Source organism: Rhinatrema bivittatum, chromosome 2, assembly GCF_901001135.1.
Source record: "Rhinatrema bivittatum chromosome 2, aRhiBiv1.1, whole genome shotgun sequence".
NCBI lineage: Eukaryota > Metazoa > Chordata > Amphibia > Gymnophiona > Rhinatrematidae > Rhinatrema > Rhinatrema bivittatum.
Window position 1 is genome coordinate 690,055,287 of NC_042616.1, and position 19,949 is coordinate 690,075,235.

The 19,949-nt window shown below is 46.1% G+C and overlaps 2 protein-coding genes across 5 annotated transcripts in view; one reads left to right on the plus strand and one right to left on the minus strand.

Annotated features, from left to right (window-relative positions):
• LOC115085496 (carbonic anhydrase 13-like) overlaps nt 1-3,946 on the plus strand; it is a 62,067-nt gene extending 58,121 nt beyond the window's left edge. For 2 of the 3 annotated variants that reach the window (XM_029591593.1, XM_029591595.1), the window contains one exon: nt 3,795-3,946. In XM_029591593.1, the coding sequence (XP_029447453.1) occupies nt 3,795-3,925 (131 nt within the window). In that variant the 3' untranslated portion in view covers nt 3,926-3,946. The remainder of the gene's footprint in view (nt 1-3,794) is intronic. The other variant, XM_029591597.1, reaches the window with a different exon arrangement.
• Nucleotides 1-19,949, minus strand: part of LOC115085498 (carbonic anhydrase 1-like) — a 61,732-nt gene that overhangs the window by 882 nt on the left and 40,901 nt on the right. The gene's annotated exons all lie outside the window — the stretch shown is intronic.

The following is a 19,949-nucleotide window of genomic DNA, read 5'->3' on the forward strand; positions in this document are numbered from 1 at the left end:
GTCTGCTTGAGGGTTATTTTCAAACAGCTCACAGAAGAAAGATGGCAAAAATTGTCCTAAATTATCCCAAAAAATGTACTTCACACAAGTTACACCTACTATTTTTGTGTACAAATTTTCCTGAAAACTGACATGCATACTGCTAGATTTTATAAAATGTGTGTAAGTCCAACTCTACCCCAAGAAACATCTCCACTCAGCCAAGCTAAACTTATGTGTGAGCATGACATATATATAAGTATACCCACGTATTGGATGGGCAATTTTATTGAAGGCCACTTCTGATCATAGAAGAATATTTTATGTACATAAATTCCTTTGAAAATTAACCCTTATATATCTTAAGAACATAAGAAATTGCCATACTGGGTCATACCAAGGGTCCAACAAGCCCAGCATGCTGTTTCCAACAGTGGCTAATCCAGGCTACAAGTACCTGGCAAGACCCAAAAACTAAGTATATCCGATGCTACTGATGCTAATAATAGCAGTGGCTATTTTCTAAGTCAACTTGATTATACTATGGGAAAAGCCAAATAAGTTAATCTGAAGATCCAAAGCATTTATAATACAGCTCATATCTCTCTCCCCTGTGCTGTAGATTATGTACCAAACAGCACTTTAAATTGACTATTAAATGCCTGATTCATTAAAGCTTTTCTCCCCATTGCCCTGATGGATGATCTCAGATACTGTGACAGAAGCCAGACCATGGTAATAGTGCTGTTGGATTTCTTACCAGCTTTTGACACTCGATCGCAATATCATGCTATTGTGGCTAGCAGAGGGCAGTCTAATTGGCAAGGTCCTAACCTGTTTTCATTTCTTTCTGTCGGAAAGGCAACAATCTATACATTGTTCTGCGACAGGAACCCTGCCTTCCTACATTTAGGAAAAGACTCAAAACGTGGTTATTTATGAAAGCCTTTCCAGACCCCATTTGAACCTTAATTCACCACTAACTGACGCTTAGAATTTCTTAAGAGGGTAATTAATAACGGTACCTCAACATGGTAATTCAATAACTCTGCAAACTCCATAACCTGGTTCACACCATTAATTGGTAAATTTATTCTCACTGTTATATTCCTTTCACCTTTTCACTGCCCAAGTTTTGTAATTCCCTTGTTTTATTGTAACTGCAATCTTTTTGAGCACCTGTTAAAGTTTCTTATTATTTGTTATCTTCCTTCACCTCTTGTTAATTGTAAACCGGCATGATGCGATTCTCATCGCGAATGCCGGTATAGAAAAACTCACAATAAATAAATAAATAAATTTCACCAACAACTCATCAGCATCCTGGGTCCTAAGCTATCGAATCACACTGGGCTGTGTACTGTCACCAGCACTTTTCAATATTTTCCTCAGACCACTAGCAAAACTGATCCAAACCTTTGATATAAAATCCCACATCTATGGATGATTTACAGTTTATACTACCAATGGAGCTGGACCCAGACAACAGCAATAAAAAAGCTAAGTATGTGTCTCACTGCCATATAAGAGTGGACTGAAACCAACAAACTCCATTTGAATCCCAACAAACTGGAGATTAGCTGGATACAAAACCTGAATGGGCAGGTCTCCATCTGAAAATTCCATTTGGAATGTTTGAGTTCCTGGTAAAAACACAGATCAAAAGCCTCAGAGCCTTCTGGACTCCAAACTAACCATGCTCCCACAAAACTAGACATTAGAGAGTTGCCTCTTTTAATTACTTATATTATATGGATTCCGTCCTCTCATTGAGAGGATGAATCTAGTCATATTAATTCATGCCATGTTAACTACATGGTTGGATTACTGTAGAACACTATGGGGCAGATTTTAAAACAGTACGCGAGCGTGTACTTCTGTTTGCAAACAAGAGTTCGCCGGATTTTAATAGATATGCGCATAGCCGCGCATATCTTTTAAAATCCGGGGTCGGCATGCGCAAGGCTTCGCAAAATCAGCAGCCTGTGCGCGCCAAGCCGCGCAGCCTGCCTCAGTTCCCTCCGAGGCCGCTCCAAAATCTGAGCGGCCTCGGAGGGAACTTTCTTTCTGGCGCCCCCACCTTCCATTTCCTTCCCTTTCCTTCCCCTAACTAACCCACCCCCCCGGCCCTAACTAATTCCCCCCTGCCTACCTTTATTTCAAAAGTTACGCCTGCCAGAGACAGGCGTAACTTGCGCATGTGGGCCGGCTGCCGGCGCGCCATGTTCCGATCCGGGGGCTGGTCCGGAGGCCGTGGCCACGCCCCCCGGAACGCCTCCGATGACGCGCCAGCTGCGACACGCCCCCCAGGAAAGCCCCGGGACTTACTCGCGTCCCGGGGCTTGTGCGCGCCGCCGAGCTATGCAACATAGGCTTGGCGCGTGCAGGGGGTAGAAGGGGCAGCTTTTTGGGGGTTATGCGCATACCCCTTTGAAAATCTGCCCCTATATATGGGAATAAGAGATAAGGCTCTTCACAAACTCCGGCTCATACAAAACTCCACTGCACAATTGATAGAGGAATACAAGTCACATAACCATATCACACCTGTCCTACAAAAACTCTGTTTACCTGTCCCCTATAGAACTACATTCAAAATGCTGAATTGATTTTCAAGATTCTAAAAGGAAAAGGACTCAGTACCCAAGAGAAAGAATCCTTCTACAATCCTTCCAGACCACTAAGAGCCTCATTTGGAGCCTGCGAAACTTTAGAAAATGAGACCCTTAGTTATATTGTTCATTTCTTGAATGTGCTGCTATAACTTTTTGTTTTTACTGAGATTTATATTTTTAAGAACATAAAGCCTGGATTCTCAAAGGCTCGCGTGCATAAAAACTGGAGTTTAGGCGCGTGGCTGGGCCTTGCGCATGCCGCACGGCCCGGCCTCATGCGTAAACCCCTGTATGCGCACAAGTGCCAGTCCCTGAAAAAGGGGCAGGTTGGGGGGGCGGGGTCTGGGTGGGGAGGGGCAGGGCGAAGTGGGACGGAGGCCAGCTGGGACTTGGGGGAGCAGACTAGGAGGGAACTGGGGGAGGTCCTATTGCATCGCCGCATGTTTCTTTATAAAATCCACCTTCTCTTGCATGCGAGTGTGATCCTGCCTGCACATGCGTGTGCTGATTATAAAATCGGACTGCATGTGCGTACGGATATTATATTTTATAACATGCATGCCGCGTCACATGCATGTTATAAAATTGGCACGTCCCTGTGCGTGCACCGGGAACCACGGGCACATGGACGCATGTGCGTGGGTCTTAAAACTGACCCTTGTCAACTTGATTAATAGCAATTTATGGATTTTTCCATACACTACACTGACTGCCTTAACCACATCCTCCATCCATTCTTATCCTTCAAGTAGAATTGTTAGGCTACTATCTTTACAGGTCTGTACTATATGTTATTATTCTGATACCTCAACTTGAGTGAATTTCTTATACAAAAAGGCAGGCAATATATCCAAATAAATACATAAATAAATCCTGTAACTGCTGGAAACAGACCGTGATGAATCAAGCCCTTTGAGTGTTTTATCTTCTGCATTTCTTCCAAAGTTTCAGTATTTAGGTAGGTTGATTCACCCATTTAGAAGACGGCAAGGAAGCCAAAGTGAAAAACTATTTGGTAGGGTTTAGTGAATATCTTATTTGCTAACTTGAATTTGAAAAGTGGATGCTGGGGAGACTGAACAGAGGTGAATAGGATGACAATGGGGGCACAATGAGGGATTTTATGCAATTCCCACTCTATGGGTTGGAATGCAATATCTGCTGCATTACAGTATGCTAAGGATCATTATTTCTTTACAGACATACTAGCTCACTCAGAAGACATCGTCAACATCTGGAATTGGGCAGAGGAAATGCATGGAGTATGCTCAAGGAGTGATGTCAGCGCAACCAGCTTTCTACCTCAGTACCTGAATACCTACAGTACCTGAATATAATCCACTTTGAAGTAGTTGAAAGGTGGAATATAAAAAAAAATCTAAATAAATACATTTAAATATTCTCTCACTTGGGAGGCTGACATTTTATTATGTTTTTAATTTTTTTAACTTTATTTTTATCATATTTAAACAAAACATTCCAAGAAATCTTCTTATTAGGAAAAGTGTACAATAGAAGATAATATCACAAAATATGTCACATAATATGAATAAAGAAAATACACAAAAGCCCACAAAATTTAAAGGGGGGGAGCCATAAATAAAATAAATTCCAGCGGGCGCAGAACCAACCTGCACCCAGACGGTTGTTTCAGTGTATTATGTGAAACGTTAATAAAAATTGCTTCAACATAAAAGAAATTCCTAAGCAAGAAAAGAAGTGGGATAGCTCACTGACTCACCAACCCATAATTATATAGAAGGTAATACCCAAATTTGGCCAAGAAACGTGAAAAAAAAATTAAATAATATCAGGAGGAGCCTTGCCAGACATAAAAGCTGTTGCGCGTCCCGGCCGCGTTGGTGCCGTGACCGGATCCGCTGGTAGAGCACTCCCATCTACCAGCTCCGGTTCCTTCTCACTTGCAGCCACCGCCAGTGCCTCTCGCCCATGGCATGCCCGGGCATCTCCAGGTCCATCGAGGCCTTCAGTCTCGCAATGCTCCTCACGCCGGGACTTGGCGTCCTCCACAGCGTCGGCCGCCCCCTATGCACGCGCGTGCGGACCACACAGCCCTTTAAAGGGCCCAGTGCGGGAAGCCAGTCTGCGGCGCCCGCTGATGACCTCACTTGATCACAGTATAAAAGGCAAGGCCCAGTCCCCATAGCCTCTCCTTGGCAATCGGGTCGACACCTCAGTATTACTAGTTTGCTGTTCCTTGTTTCTGCGTTAGCTGCTTCCAGTGTTCCTGTATTCCTGTGTTCCTGTTTTGTTCCAGTGCTCCTGTGTTCCTGTTCCTGTCATGTTCCAGTGTTCCTGTGTTCCTGTGTTCTGTCTGTTTCAGTGTTCCTGAGTTCCTGTGATCCTCGTTCTCCTTTGTCGTATCTTCTCGGACTAATTCACGGTACTGACCCCTGCTTGCCTGACCATGTTTGACCGCTGCCTGTAACCGACCACTGCTTGCCTCCTGACCACGTTTGACCGCTGCATGGAACTGACCTTCGCCTCTTTTGACCATGTACGAACTGACCTTGGAACTGACACTTACTTTGGCTGACCACTCTCGGACTGATACACTGGCATTGGCCCTTGCGCTACACTCTGAGAGACCACCAGACCAGCCTGCTCAGACACTACCCGCGGCCTACTTCCGGCTGAACCTATAGGCACTGCCTACTTTGCCCGGAGGACCTTCATCTCCTGATGTACTCCAGAGGTTTCCGGTGATCCTGGTTCCGGTCTTGCTCCTCCATCACCAGCTGCGCACCTTTGCTCGTGATGGGTACACCTCTCCACTACCTCTCCAGGAGACCCTGCGAGGCCCACCTAAGTCCAGGCGGTCTGGGTACCCAAGGGCTCAACCTGCGGAAACCCCAGATTGCTAATGGCGAAGCTCCAGCTAGTCTCTGTCTCTTTGTGTGCTCCGCCTCCTGGTGGCAGGCACTCTCTGGGTCCGACCAGAAGGCTGTACCAATCCTGCACCAGGCCAAGGGTCCACCTCCAGCGCAACAGGTTGCCAAGGCCATGGACTCGGCGGAATCCTCCGTCTTGCCGGCCATTCCCGGTCTGGCAGCATGTGTCCGGGAGCAAAAACAGTTCATCGAAGCATTGGCCACTTCAGTCGAAAGACTGTATCTTCAACTCGAGGAATCCAATTTGGCCAACCCACGGGCTCTCACCCACAACCAGTATGCTTTCACATTGCCCTCTTGGGCATTGCTGGCCCTCCCAGCTCCACCCCGTTTCAATGGAGATCCTCGTCCATGTCGAGGTTTTATCAATCAATGCTACATTCAGTTCTCACTGCAACCTACTCTCTTCCCTGATGAAGTGACAAAGATCATGTTCGTTCTCTCTCGTTTGGCGGGGAAAGTCCTGGCATGGGCCTCCCCACTTTGGGAATGCTCTGACTCTATGCTACAGCAGCTGACACAATTTATAGCAGCATTCCGGCACACCTTTGAGGACCCAGGCTGACCAGCGGTCGCCGGCCACCAGCTCCTACATCTCCGCCAGGGATCACATTCACTGTCTGAGTACACGGTGGAGTTCTGGACCCTAGCAACTGAGTTGGGATGGCAGGAAGACTGCCTGCGGGCACTATATCTAGAGGGGTTATCTCCTGTCTTAAAGGATGAGCTGGCCGCCCGAGTGATTCCCACATCCTTGGAAGAACTGATCTCTCTAGTTGGGTGAATTGACCACCGTCTCTGAGAACGGTACCGGGAAATTAAGACTCTTTGACCTCCCACCCTACGACCACCCAGGTCTATGAGCCCCAAGCTCAAGGCACCACCAGCAAGATCTCAATCCCAGGAGGAACCCATGCAGATAAACCATGGTCGCCTTACTCCCGAGGAACGCCTCAAAGAAGGTCTGGTCTCTGCCTCTACTGTGGGGATTCTGGCCATCTCCTCCAGACTTGCCCTGTGCATCAGGGAAACTCCAAAGCCTGAGCCTGGCAGGGGTTCCGAGCTTGGGTGCCACAGTTTCTGGCCCTCAACTGCTGCTGCTCATCTCCCTCCTTAGGGAGGTGCATTCATTCGCCATCACCACCCTCGTAGATACGGGGGCAGGTGGGAACTTCATCCTAGAAGAGATAATCACTCTCCTCCAGATACCCACTCAACTGCTAGATGTACCGCTACACATCACCTCTATCCATGAAGAACTGCTACCCAACCAAATAACTCATCATATGGTAGCAATCCAACTGACCGTGGATACTCTCCACGAAGAGATCGATCTATTGAACTTGGCCTCCCATGGCTCCAGCTACACTCACCCCACTTTGACTGGCACTCGTTCAATTGACCCAGTGGGGACCCAGATGTCAAAGTCAATGTCTTCAACAGATATCTCCACCCGTACCAGTACTAACCTCAACAACTCTGGATGGAATAAATGACTGCTTCATGGAGCAATTGGTTCAGGAACCAACAAGACAGGGAGCTATTTTAGATTTAATTCTTAGTGGAACACAGGATTTGGTGAGAGAGCTAACAGTGGTGGGGCCATTTGGCAACAGTGATCATAACATGATCAAATTTAAACTAATAACTGGAAGGGGGACAATAAGTTAATCTGCAGCTTTAACACTAAACTTTCAAAAGGGAAACTTTGATAAAATGAGGAAAATAGTTAGAAAAAAAACTGAAAGGTGCAGCTGCAAAGGTTAAAAGTGTTCAACAGGCATGGACATTGTTTAAAAATACAATCCTAGAGGCGCAGTCTAGATGTATTCCATGCATTAAGAAAGGTGAAAGGAAGGCAAAACGATTACCGGCATGGTTAAACGGTGAGGTGAAAGAGGCTATTTTAGCAAAAAAGTCATCCTTCAAAAATTGGAAGAAGGATCCATCTGAAGAAAATAGGATAAAATGTAAACATTGTCAAGTGTAAAACATTGATAAGACAGGCGAAGAGAGAATTTGAAATGAAAATGGCCCATAGAGGCAAAAACTCATAATAAAAACTTTTAAAAATATATCCAAAGCAAGAAACCTGTGAGGGAGTCGGTTGGACCATTAGATGACTGAAGGGGTTAAAGGGGCTCTTAGGGAAGATAAGGCCATTGCAGAAAGACTAATGAATTATTTGCCTCCGTGTTTACTAATGAGGATGTTGGGGAGATACCAGTTCTGGAGATGGTTTTCAGGGGTGATGAGTCAGATGAACTGAACCAAATCACTGTGAACCTGGAAGATGTAGTAGGCCAGATTGACAAACTAAAGAGTAGCAAATCACCTGGACTGGATGGTATGCATCCTAGGGTACTGAAGGAACTAAAAAATGAAATTTCTGATATATTAGTTAAAATTTGTAACCTATCATTAAAATCATCCAATTTACCTGAAGATTGGAGGGTGGCCAATGTAACCCCAATATTTAAAAAAGGCTCCAGGGGCGATCTGGGTAACTATAGACCAGTGAGCCTGACTTCAGTGCTGGGAAAAATAGTGGAAACTATTCTCAAGATTAAAATCATAGAGCATATAGAAAGACATGGTTTAATGGAACACAGTCAACATAGGCAAGAATTCCCTTGGGTAAATCTAACAAATCTGCTTCATTTTTTTGAAGGGGGTTAATAAAGGTGAACCGGTAGATGTAGTGTATTTGGATTTTCAGAAGGCATTTGACAAAGTCCCTCATGAGACGCTTCTAAGAAAACTAAAAAGTCATGGGATAGGAGGCGATGTCTTTTCGTAGATTACAAACTGGTTAAAAGACAGGAAACAGAGAGTAGAATTAAATGGTCAATTTTCTCAGTGGAAACGGGTAAACAGTGGAGTGCCTCAGGGATCTGTACTTGGACCGGTGCTTTTCAATATATATATATATATAAATGATCTGGAAAGGAATACAATGAGTGAGGTTATCAAATTTGTGGATGATACAAAATTATTCAGAGTAGTTAAATCACAAGCAGACTGTGATACATTACAGGAGGACTTTGCAAGACTGGAAGATTGGGCATCCTAATGGCAGATGAAATTTAATGTGGACAAGTGCAAGGTGTTGCATATAGGGAAAAATAACCCTTGCTGAAGTTACACGATGTTAGGTTCCAGATTAGGAGCTACCACCCAGGAAAAAGATCTAGACACCATAATGGATAATACTTTAAAATTGTTGGTTCAAGTTGCTGCAGCAGTCAAAAAAGCAAACAGAATATTAGGAATTATTAGGAAGGGAATGGTTAATAAAACGCAAAATGTCATAAAGCCTCTATATCGCTCCATGGTGAGACCGCACCTTTAATACTGTGTACAATTCTGGTTGCCGCATCTGAAAAAAGATATAGTTGTGATGGAGAAGGTACAAAGAAGGGCAACCAAAATGATAAAGGGGATGGAACAGCTCCCCTATGAGGAAAGTCTAAAGAGGTTAGGGCTGTTCAGCTTGGAGAAGAGATGGCTGAGGGGGGGATATGAGAGGTCTTGAACAAGTAGATGTGAATCGGTTATTTACACTTTTGAATAATAGAAGGACTAGGGGGCATTCCATGAAGTTAGCAAGTAGCACATTTAAGACTAATCGGAGAAAATTCTTTTTCATTGAATGCATAATAAAGCTCTGGAATTTGTTGCCAGAGGATGTTGTTAGTGCAGTTAGTGTAGCTGGGTTCCAAATAGGTTTGGATATGTTCTTGGAGGAGAAGTCCATTAACAGCTATAAATCAAGTTTACTTAGGGAATAGCCACTGCTATTAATTGCATCAGTAGCATGGGATCGTCTTAGTGTTTGGGTAATTGCCAGGTTCTTGTGGCCTGGTTTGGCCTCTGTTGGAAACAGGATGCTGGGCTTGATGGACCCTTGGTCTGACCCAGCATGGCAATTTCTTATGTTCTTATGTTCTTATGGGGTTGACTTCTCCTTACCTGGAATACCAAGATGTGTTTTCAAAACAGAAGGCAGATATCCTGCCACCACTCCGGAAGTTCAATTGCCTATCGAATGCATACCTGGTACCACACCACCTAAGGGCAGAACTTACCCTTTCTCTCTCCCAGAGACTCAAGCTATGTCTACCTATATCAAAGAAAATTTAGCTAAGGGCTTTATAAGACCCTCCACATCTCCAGCAGGTGCCGGGTTCTTTTTCGTAAAGAAGGATGGGAGTCTGTATTGATTACAGAGGCTGAATGTCATTACCCGGAAAGACCGGTATCCACTTACGCTCATCAGTGAGCTGTTTGATCGGCTACAGGGAGCACAAATCTTCACAAAGTTGGACCTGCGCGGAGCCTACAATCTAATCCGAATCTAGCCTGAGGACATATGGAAGACCGCATTCAATACATGCGATGGACACTATGAATATGTAGTTATGCCTTTTGGGCTATGCAACGCTCCTGCCATCTTCCGACGGATGATGAATGATATCTTTCAAGACCTTCTCTATACATTCGTTGTAGTATACTTGGACAATATACTAATCTTCTCCAAGGATCTGGATTCCCAATGCTCCCATGTCCAAACCATTCTCCAATGGCTCAGAGAGCACCAACTCTATGCGAAACTAGAGAAGTGTCTTTTCGAACAACCCAGCCTTCCATTTCTGGGGTATATTATCTTAAGTCAAGGGTTCACCATGGACCCAGACAAACTCCAAGGAATCCGCGATTGGCCCCAGTCCATAGGATTACGGGCCTTGCAAAGGTTCCTTGGCTTCAGAAAATATTATCGTCACTTTATAGCAGACTACTCCACGCTGGCCGCTCCACTCACCGCCATGACAAAGAAAGGAACGGATCTCCGAATTTGGAGTTCCAAAGCTCAATCTGCATTCCAAGCATTAAAGGATGCCTTTCGTATTGGCCCATGTCTCCATCATCTGGACCCAAGTCACCGCTTCATTGTCGAGGTCGATGCCTCCACCATCAGATCTGGGGCAGTCCTTAGCAAGTACTCTACCAAGGGAGCCCTGATTCCCTGCTGCTTCTACTCTCACAAATTCTCGCCCACAGAACGGAATTACACTATCGGGACTGAGAACTTCTGGTTGTGAAACTCGCCCTCCAAGAATGGCATCCCTGGCTTGAAGGGGCACAACATAGGTTTACCATTTTTACCCACCATAAGAACCTGGAACACCTAAAAGAATCCCAACTACTCAATCTGAGACAAGCCCGTTGGCCATTATTCTTTCATGCTTTAACTTCGAACTCCGTTATCGCCCTGAGGCAAAGAATCTTCATGCTGACGCGCTCTCACATTCCCTAGAACCAGAGGATACTCCAGAAACTCCAGTACATATCATCGACCCCACCTGCATATCCTTCGTAGTGACCACTACTGTACCAGCCGGTAAGACAGTCTTATCCAATCGTCTCAGGGAGCGTGGAGTCCATTGGGCCCATGACTCCAAACTTGCTGGCCATCCCGGCCGAGCCCGGACTCTCGAGATGCTCCGCTGACACTATTGGTGGGCTAACATGGTCAAGGACGCCAGAGATTATATAGACTTGTGCCCCATCTGTGCTCAACAGAAACCTCCTACCGGCCGACCCTGGGGGCTCCTCCAACCACCCCCAGCACCAACTGAACCATGGACCAGCATATTGACGGACTTTATCGTAGAGTTGCCTCCTTCCAAGGGACATACTGTAATCTGGGTCATAATTGACTGCTTTTCAAAAATGGCTCACTTTGTCCCCTTTCCGGGGCTACCATCAGCCCTAGAACTAGCTCACCTTTTCTTGACCCATGACTTTCGTCTCCATGGCCTTCCACAAGAGATTGTATCTGATCGTGGCCCCCAATTTGCCGCAAAATACTGGAGGTCCCTCTGTAAGATGTTTAACCTCGGCATATCATCCACAGGCTAACGGCCAGGCCAAGAGGACCAACCAATCCCTTAAAGCCTTCCTCTGGTCATATGTCAATGACCAGCAAGACAATTGGTCGACCTTCTCCCATGGGCAGAATTATCTCACAACACCCATGTTGCCTCCGCTACTGAGGTCTCTCCATTCTCAGTAGTCTTCACCCGTCAGCCCCGTATGCCCTTGCCAATTCCACTTAGTGTACCGTCACCAGGGGCACAGTCCACGGCTCAGACTATCCATCGCCTCTGGGTCCAGGTCAAGGAGTGCCTCTGCCAAGCAGCCAACAAAGCCAAACGAGTCACTGACGCTCATCGGCGGGCCGCACCCATATTTCTACCCGGGCAATGAGTCTGGCTCAGCAGCAGGCACATTCGCCTCCAGTTGCCCTCTCAACAGCTGGCCCCAAAATATGTGGGGCCATTCCTTGTCATACGGAGGGTGGGAGCCATCACGTATCAATTACAGCTACCTGCCAGTCTCAGCATTCATAACACATTTCATGTGTCTTTGCTTAAACCTCTTGTCTTATCCTGGCCCTCTATAAGACTTCCTCCACTGACTCAAATCTCTGCGGAATCTGAGTATACCTTACAAATACGAGAGGTCCTCGATGTCCGACGCTGTAGAGGCCATTGGGAGTACCTCCTCTCGTGGGAAGGCTTCGGTCCGGAAGAGAATTCCTGGGAGCCATCCCACCACATTCTCGATAAAGACCTCCTCTGTGAGCTCCATCAGCAACACCCCAACAAGCCTAAACCAGTAAGGGGGAGGCCTAGAAGGGGGGGTACTGTTGCACATCCCGGTCGCTTTGGTGCCGTGACCGGGCCTGCTCACCTAGCACTCCCGTCTACCAGCTCCGGTTCCTCTTCACTCGCAGCCACTACCAGTGCCTCTCACCCACGGCACCCCCGGGCGTCTCCAGGTCCATCGAGGCTCTCAATCTCGCAATGCTCCTCATGCCAGGGCTCGGTGTCCTCAACGGCGTCGTCCCCGCCCCTAGGTGCGTGCGCTCGGACCGCGCAGCCCTTTAAAGGGCCCAGTACGGGAAGCCAGTCCGCGGCGCCCACTAATGAGCTCACTTGATCACAGTATAAAAGGCGAGGCCCAGTCCCCAGAGCCTCGCCTTGGCAATCGGGTCGACACCTCGGTGTTACAAGTTTGCTGTTCCTTGTTCCTGTGTTACCTGCTTCCAGTCTTGTTCCAGTGTTCCTGCATTCCTGTGCTCCTGTTTTGTTCCAGTGCTCCTGTGTTCCTGTTCCTGTCGTGCTCCAGGGTTCCTGTGTTCTGTCTGTTCCAGTGCTCCTGAGTTCCTGTGTTCCTCATTCTCCTTTGTCGTACCTCCTCGGACTGATTCACAGTATTGACCCCTGCTTGCCTGACCATGTTTGACCACTGCCTGGAACCGACCTCTGCCTGCCTTCTGACCACGTTTGATCGCTGCCTGGAACCAACCTCTGTCTGCCTTCTGACCACGTCTGACCGCTGCTTGGAATTGACCACTGCTTGCCTCCTGACCACATATGACCACTGCCTAAACTGACTTTCGCCTCTCTTGACCATGTACGGACTGACCTTGGAACTGACCCTTGCTTTGGCTGACCACTCTCGGACTGATACACTGGCATTGACCCTTGCGCTACACTTGGATACTCTGTTTGCTCCCTTCACCACCAGACCAGCCTGCTCAGACATTACCCACGGCCTACTTCCGGCTGAAGCTATAGGCACTGCCTACTTTGCCGGAGGACCTTCATCTCCTGCTTTCCAGAGGTCTCCAGTGATCCTGGTTCCGGTCTTGCTCCTCCATACTTCATCAGCCGCGCACCTTTGCTCGTCGTGGGCACACCTCTCCACTACCTCTCTGGGAGACCCTGTGAGGCCCACCTAAGTCCAGGCGGTCCGGGTACCCAAGGGCTCAACCTGCAGAAACCCCGGATTACTACTGGTGAAGCTCCAGCTAGCCTCTGTCTCCTTGTGTGCTCCACCTCCATACCATTCCTGCACCAGGCCAAGGGTCCACTTCCAGCGCAACAAAAGCAGTCTAATGACTAAATTAAAAAAAGCATAATTAACATTACCATGTCTAACTAAACCTTTAGCTGAATAGTTTAAATCAGGGATGGGCAATTCCAGTCCTCGAGGGCTGCAAACCGGTCGGGTTTTCAAGATATCCCTAATGAATATGCACGAGAGAGATTTGCATGCACTCTGCCTCAGTCATATGTAAATCTTTTTCATGCATATTCATTAGGGATATCCTGAAAACCCAACCGGTTTGCAGCCCTCGAAGACCGGAATTGCCCACCCCTGGTTTAAATAAAACATAGCAACAATCTGTAGTACTTTTCCAGAGGGATTTTAAAAGTCAGGCGCACGCAAATCCTGGGAGATATATGCATGGCCGGGCCACGTGCGTGCCAAGCACATTTTCAGAGCAACCAACCACACGTGTATCTCCTGGTACATGCAGAAGTGCTGGGCCAGAGTGGGGTGGAGGCCAGCTGGGACAGCGCCATTAGGCCCTGTCCCGGGTTGCTGGTGCGCGGAACTTACTACTGCTCAGAAGAGCAGGTAAGGTTCGCAATAAAATAAAATAGGGTAGGTAGGTCGGGTTTAGGGGATGAGGAGGAGAGAGGAAAGAGGAAAAGGGAAGAAGGTTAGGTAGGGGGATAGGCAACTGGGCAAAGGCCCTATCGTGTCGCTGCGTGTGGTTTAAAAATTACCTCCCCTGCGCGCGCAAGTGGGCACCCACGTGCACATGTGCACGCCGATAAAAAAATGGACGCGCATATGCTCAGTTATTGGATTTTAAAACATGCACACGTCACCGTGTACATGTTATAAAATTGGTGCGTCCATGTGTGCATGCTGGGAACCACGCACACATGGATGCCCATGCAGCCATTTAAAAATTTACCCCTTGCGTGCAGGAGGGCAATGTTCAAATTATGCTTGGCGATACAATTGGCCTTTTTTCCAGTTCCCTCCAAGTCCAAATGGCATTGTCCCAGTCTGCCCCCCCCCCCCCCCCCGCCCTGCCCCTCGCAGAGAGGTCCGGCACTTTGGCGTGTAACGAAGGTTATGCACGTGGCCGGGTCCTTCCGAAATTGCACTCAGTGCACGCCGAGCCGAGCCAAGCGCATAACCCCTGTTATTTGCGTGCATGGCCCTTTCAAAATCGGGCCACTAATGATCCAAGCTTTATCAGGTTCCAAAATCTGGTTAACCACCAATGTAGCAACATTAACATGACCCTCACCTGAATCTTCTAAAAAGGCAGTTAAATTACCAGTGTCCAGGGGAGGTAAGAACATAAGAACATAAGAAATTGCCATGCAGGATCAGACCAAGGGTCCATCAAGCCCAGCATCCTGTTTCCAACAGAGGTCAAACCAGGCCACAAGAACCTGGCAATTATCCAAACACTAAGAAGATCCCATGCTACTGATGCAATTAATAGCTGTGGCTATTCCCTAAGTAAACTTGATTAATAGCAGTTAATGGATTTTTCTCCTCCAAGAACTAGATGAAACTATGTCCCCCACTAAACCCGTAAGTTTCTCCTTTCGAGTCTTAGGAAGATAAAAAGTTCAAGAGACTGGTGGGACAGATTCAACAGTAACTTTTAGAACCTCTACCAAATATTCCCTAAACATTTCTTTAGGAGAAATCAAATCAACCTTAGGAAAATTAATCAGATGAAGGTTTTTTGCTTTGGATATATTTTCAAGGCTTTCCAACTTTCTATGAATCACAGAATTGTCTTTTATTAAAGCAGAAACATTTGTTTTAATTTATTAAGGCTATCATTGTTCAGATCTACCACTATATACAGTTTTGTTTTATTTTCTGATGTGTATCTGTGTAGGCTTGGCTTGATTATTTTATGCTCTATTATGACTGACTATATTCTGTCTGTTTTATTATTGTTTGTATGTGTTCATCTTTTTGCTGTATTTGTGACTTGTTTTATTATTGATTTTATCTGATTTATTTTCATGTCAATTTCTACCTTGAACATTTTTGGTAAAAGTAGTTAAAATAAATACATTTGAGTTGATATGAAATTTGATTTGGTTAATGTGAATTGGATCCATATGACTTTGAACATCAATTTCAAAGGTATTTATCCTGGTAGATTGTCCTTGCTGAAATTTGTCCTCTTCTGTGCAGCTAAATATATGTGTGGGCTTCTACAATGTGCGTACTTTTTACCAGATTACAAAGAGGTCTTCCTAGGGGCATTTTAAGATGGGTAGAAAACAGCACATATATTTACATTTTCAAATGTACATGCACTATTTTACCTTCAATGAGCCACACTCAAAAATGGCAGGTACTCAGTACATGTGCCATTTGTACACATATACTTGAAGCTTCCTTTGAAAATTAGCATCAAAGAATTCAAGTGCTCATGAACCTTGAATATTGCCAGGCAATTCAAAATTTCCCCATAACGAGGTTGAGTTTCAAAGTGATTTAGTCACCTATCTCCTGAGTTAGATGACTATACTGATCCCTCTGAAAATCTAGCACTTCAGAGCTGCTATATCTAAGCATCTAGTTTCTCTAAGTATCTAAATTTAGCTACTCAAATTTTGGGCAGTCCTGAGTATTTGGTTGGGTCTGAGAAAGCAACTTAATTGGCTAGTGGTGGTTTTCAGCACTAAATAGCTGGCTAAGATAAGTGGCTCTTCCTGTATGAACGAATAGCTCGCTAAGTTTAGGGTCCTAACTATAGATAGGAGGCTATGTTTGGAGTTTCACTAAAAATAGGAGGCTAAAGTTAAGAGCCTAACTAAAGTTAGAGGCTAACAGCAGAATTTTAAATGCCCGACGCACGTAAAAATTGGTACTTCCGTACATGACTGGCCCTGCGTGCGCCACGCAAATTTTCAAAAGGGCCCGGCCACGCGCATAAGTACCAATACGTGCACAAGTATCGGTACTTATGTGTGTGGCCCTGAAAAAGAGATGGGTTGGGGGGAATGTTCCAGGTGGGGAGGGGTGGGATGAGGCCAACCAGGACAGTGGCCATTAGCCACTGTCTTGGGGAAGTGCGCACCAGCAGCTGGCTAGTGCGCATAAATTACTTCTGCTCCCAAGGAGCAGCAATTAATAAAATAAAAAAATGAAGGCCAGGTAGGTAATCTTTAGAGGGTGGGGAGGAGAAAGAAAGGGGAAGGAAGGTTAGACAGAGGATTAGGGAAGTTCCCTCTTTAATTGGAACGGACTGGGAGGAAACTGGGGAAGGCCCAAATGTGTCATCATGCGGAGTTTGCATAAATTCTCTCCCATTGTGCACGCCGCTCGCACATAAATATGCAGATTATAAAATCTTGCGTGCACGTGCACACGGCCCACAGATTTTATAACATGCACGTGCTGGCGTGTGCATGTTATAAAATTGGCATATCTATTGTGCGCGCCGCGAACCATAGACACATGGACGTGCACGTGCACGTGCATGTTATAAAATCTACACCTAAATTCACAGTTGGATTTTTAGGATTATCTACAATGAATATGCATGAAATAAATTTGCATGTACTGTGTTTCAAATGTATACAAACATATCTAATGCATATTCATTGTGGATATTTGGAAAACCTAACTGGCAATGGGGTCAAAACAACAGGTTTGGGAACCATTGCATGGTACACAGCAATACTGTTTGTCTCCAGTCTTCAAAGGCCACAAACAGGACTGGTTTCAGAGTCACCAAAATATACAAATTTACCTGATTTTGGGAAAAATGAATAAAAATATAATCTATATTGATTTGTTACATTTTTATGATCCATGTAATTATTCATGTTTTAAATTTTTGTATTTTATGTATTTTTATATATATTTATTTGTGATTCTCCTAGAATGGTTGATAGTGCAAATTATAAATGTAGCGGTTCCTCCATTTTGATGCGTTATTCTAGACTTGGGGTGCTAAGAGTCCAGGTTCAAGTCCAGACGAGGAGGAACATTTCTCTTCCGGGGTCCCTGGCATTGTCCTCTGTGATGACTTCACGATTAAATTCAGAACTCTGCAGGAAGTGACTACTGAATAATGTATTAGCCTATTATTGTTTTTATTACTGATTTTATTTGTTTTATCTAGGATCTATGTAAACCGTTGTGATGGAACCTTCTAAATGACGGTATATAAAATATATATAAATAAAAATGTTAAATAGCTTGGACAAAATTGCTAATCTCAGAAACCACTGAACCGATTGCTTTCAAATTTGGACACAACCTTCATTTCGCATACAGGAAGGTTCTTCTATACTTACATTACAGATATGTCACACCTGTGACAGGTAAAATACGTTTAAAACTTTTTTCGAGAAAACAGCGACATCTGCTGGATGTAAGCGCCATCTGTTACACCTTACACTAACACACGCTACACTAATCATTTCGCCAGTCCAGGTCCACGTTTCACTTCCATTTTAACACATTCGTGCACTTTTTTCGCCGGAAGATAACTATTTCCTTTACAGATAAAATACACCCACCACCCTCCTCACACCCCCCCCCCCACACATGCCAAATTGATTTACTTCCCACAGCCTCCGAACACACACAAAACCACCCTCCTCACACCCCCCACACACATGCCAAATTTATTTACTTCCCAGGCCCTCACAACACACACAAAACCTGACAGAAGTCCGGGAGGCTCCAGCGGGGGGCCAGGACCGGTCGGGGACACATCTCCTGCACTACAGCCGTCAGCTGCCAGCAATCAACATGGCGCCAATGGCCCTTTCCCTTACTATGCCACTCGGGAACACCAATGGCGGCAGTAGCCCATGTGACATAGTAAGGGCGAGGGCCCCTCGGTGCCATTTTCAGGACTGGCAGCCGGCGGACCTTGCCCTTACTATGTCAGAGGACCTACCACTGCCATTGCTCCATCCCACTGACATAGTAAGGGCAAAGGGCCGTCGGAATCCGTTTCAGTGCTCGCAGCCGACGGACCAACGCCAATACATCACTCCCGGACCGCTCCTGAACGCCTGCTCCACCAACTGACATTTTTATCAGGTCTCGGGGGGTCTGGAGAGAGGGGGGTGTTGATGAATTTATTGCGAACATCTTGGGGAGGGGTCACGAGGGGGGGCAGGTTTCATTCATTCAGCAACTCTGGGGGGGCAGGGGGGTGGGCTACTGTTTTTCGCAGGGCTGGGGGGGGGCAGGAGAGTGTGGGGTGGTTAGTTTAAGATAACTTTTCTCATAGAGTTGTTTTTTGGGGGAAGGGGGAGGTTCACACACAAATACATACCCTAAACTTGCACGATCTCGGGAACGCACCAAAATAGTCCTCCCCAGACCACAAAACAAATTTGGAAGTTCAAATTTGGTTAGGCACTCCCCTATTTGGCTACATAACGTGCACAGACACCCAGGGACAGACCACATGTAGCACCAACAATTTTAATTTCCCAGGTCTTGGGAGGGGGCAGGAGGGTGGGGGGTTATTTGATTTAAAGGGTTGGGATTGGGGGGGGGGGGTGGGGGGGGTTCCCACAGAAATAGAAAGACAAAGGTTTTCTGATCTGAAGGGTAGGCAGTAGGTGGCGGGAGGTAACAGTGAGGGGAGGGAGAATGAGGGGGGAGGTGAGTGTCAGGGGAGGGAGTGTGAGGGGAGAGAGTTGGAGTGGGGACAGGGGAGGGAAGGGGGGGTGAGTGACCAAGGGGGAGGAGGATGAGTGACTGAGGTAAATGAGCAAGGGGAAGGGGGAGGGAGGGTAAAGAACATGACTCTGCCACTGCAACGCGTGGCCAGGTACCGCTAGTTTTATAAATAAATAAAGTGCCAAATGGTGAGGAACAATACAGGGAAACAAAAGTCAGAAAAATAGGAAGAAAAACGGAGGAACAAAGAGGTTCCTTCATCTCCTAGTGAGTAAAAAGAGGGTAAACTGGTAGGAAAAACCAAATTGTTGTCTGTAATAGGTGTTCAAATGAAATATAGTCTTTACTATAAATTAAAAGGGATGATCCAAGCCACAATACCTAAAATCAAAAACAGCATCAGAAATATGATGTCAATGAATATTATTGTCAACTTGTCTATCTTAGGTGTTAGTTCTCGTTTCACTTCCCTTGCACCATTATCCATGGAGAAAACATTCTTACCATGTACTGATGGGTAACTGGAATTGGGTTCTGTTGCGTTCGTGCCTGTTCTTGCCCTCGCTCCACTCTCTCTACCTCTGAGGCGACTCCCTTCGGGTCTGATGGACAGTTGCTGCCACGGCTTCTCCTCGCCTTTTCTTCCCAGAGTCCATGGGCTGGCCTGATGCGTGCGCGTGCGCTCCGAAGTTTGTACCAGCAAGGGGACAAACCTCGGAGGCATCCTCCCCATAGTGACGTCATCAGCTTCCAACATAAAAGGTCTTTGCTTACGCTTATGAATCGAGTTAGCAAGGGATTGATTGTGGGGATCATCTTAACCCGCTTCATTCTCCGCTGCTCTGCCTCTTCGAACTTATCAGGGGTACCCGCTCCTTGGGGG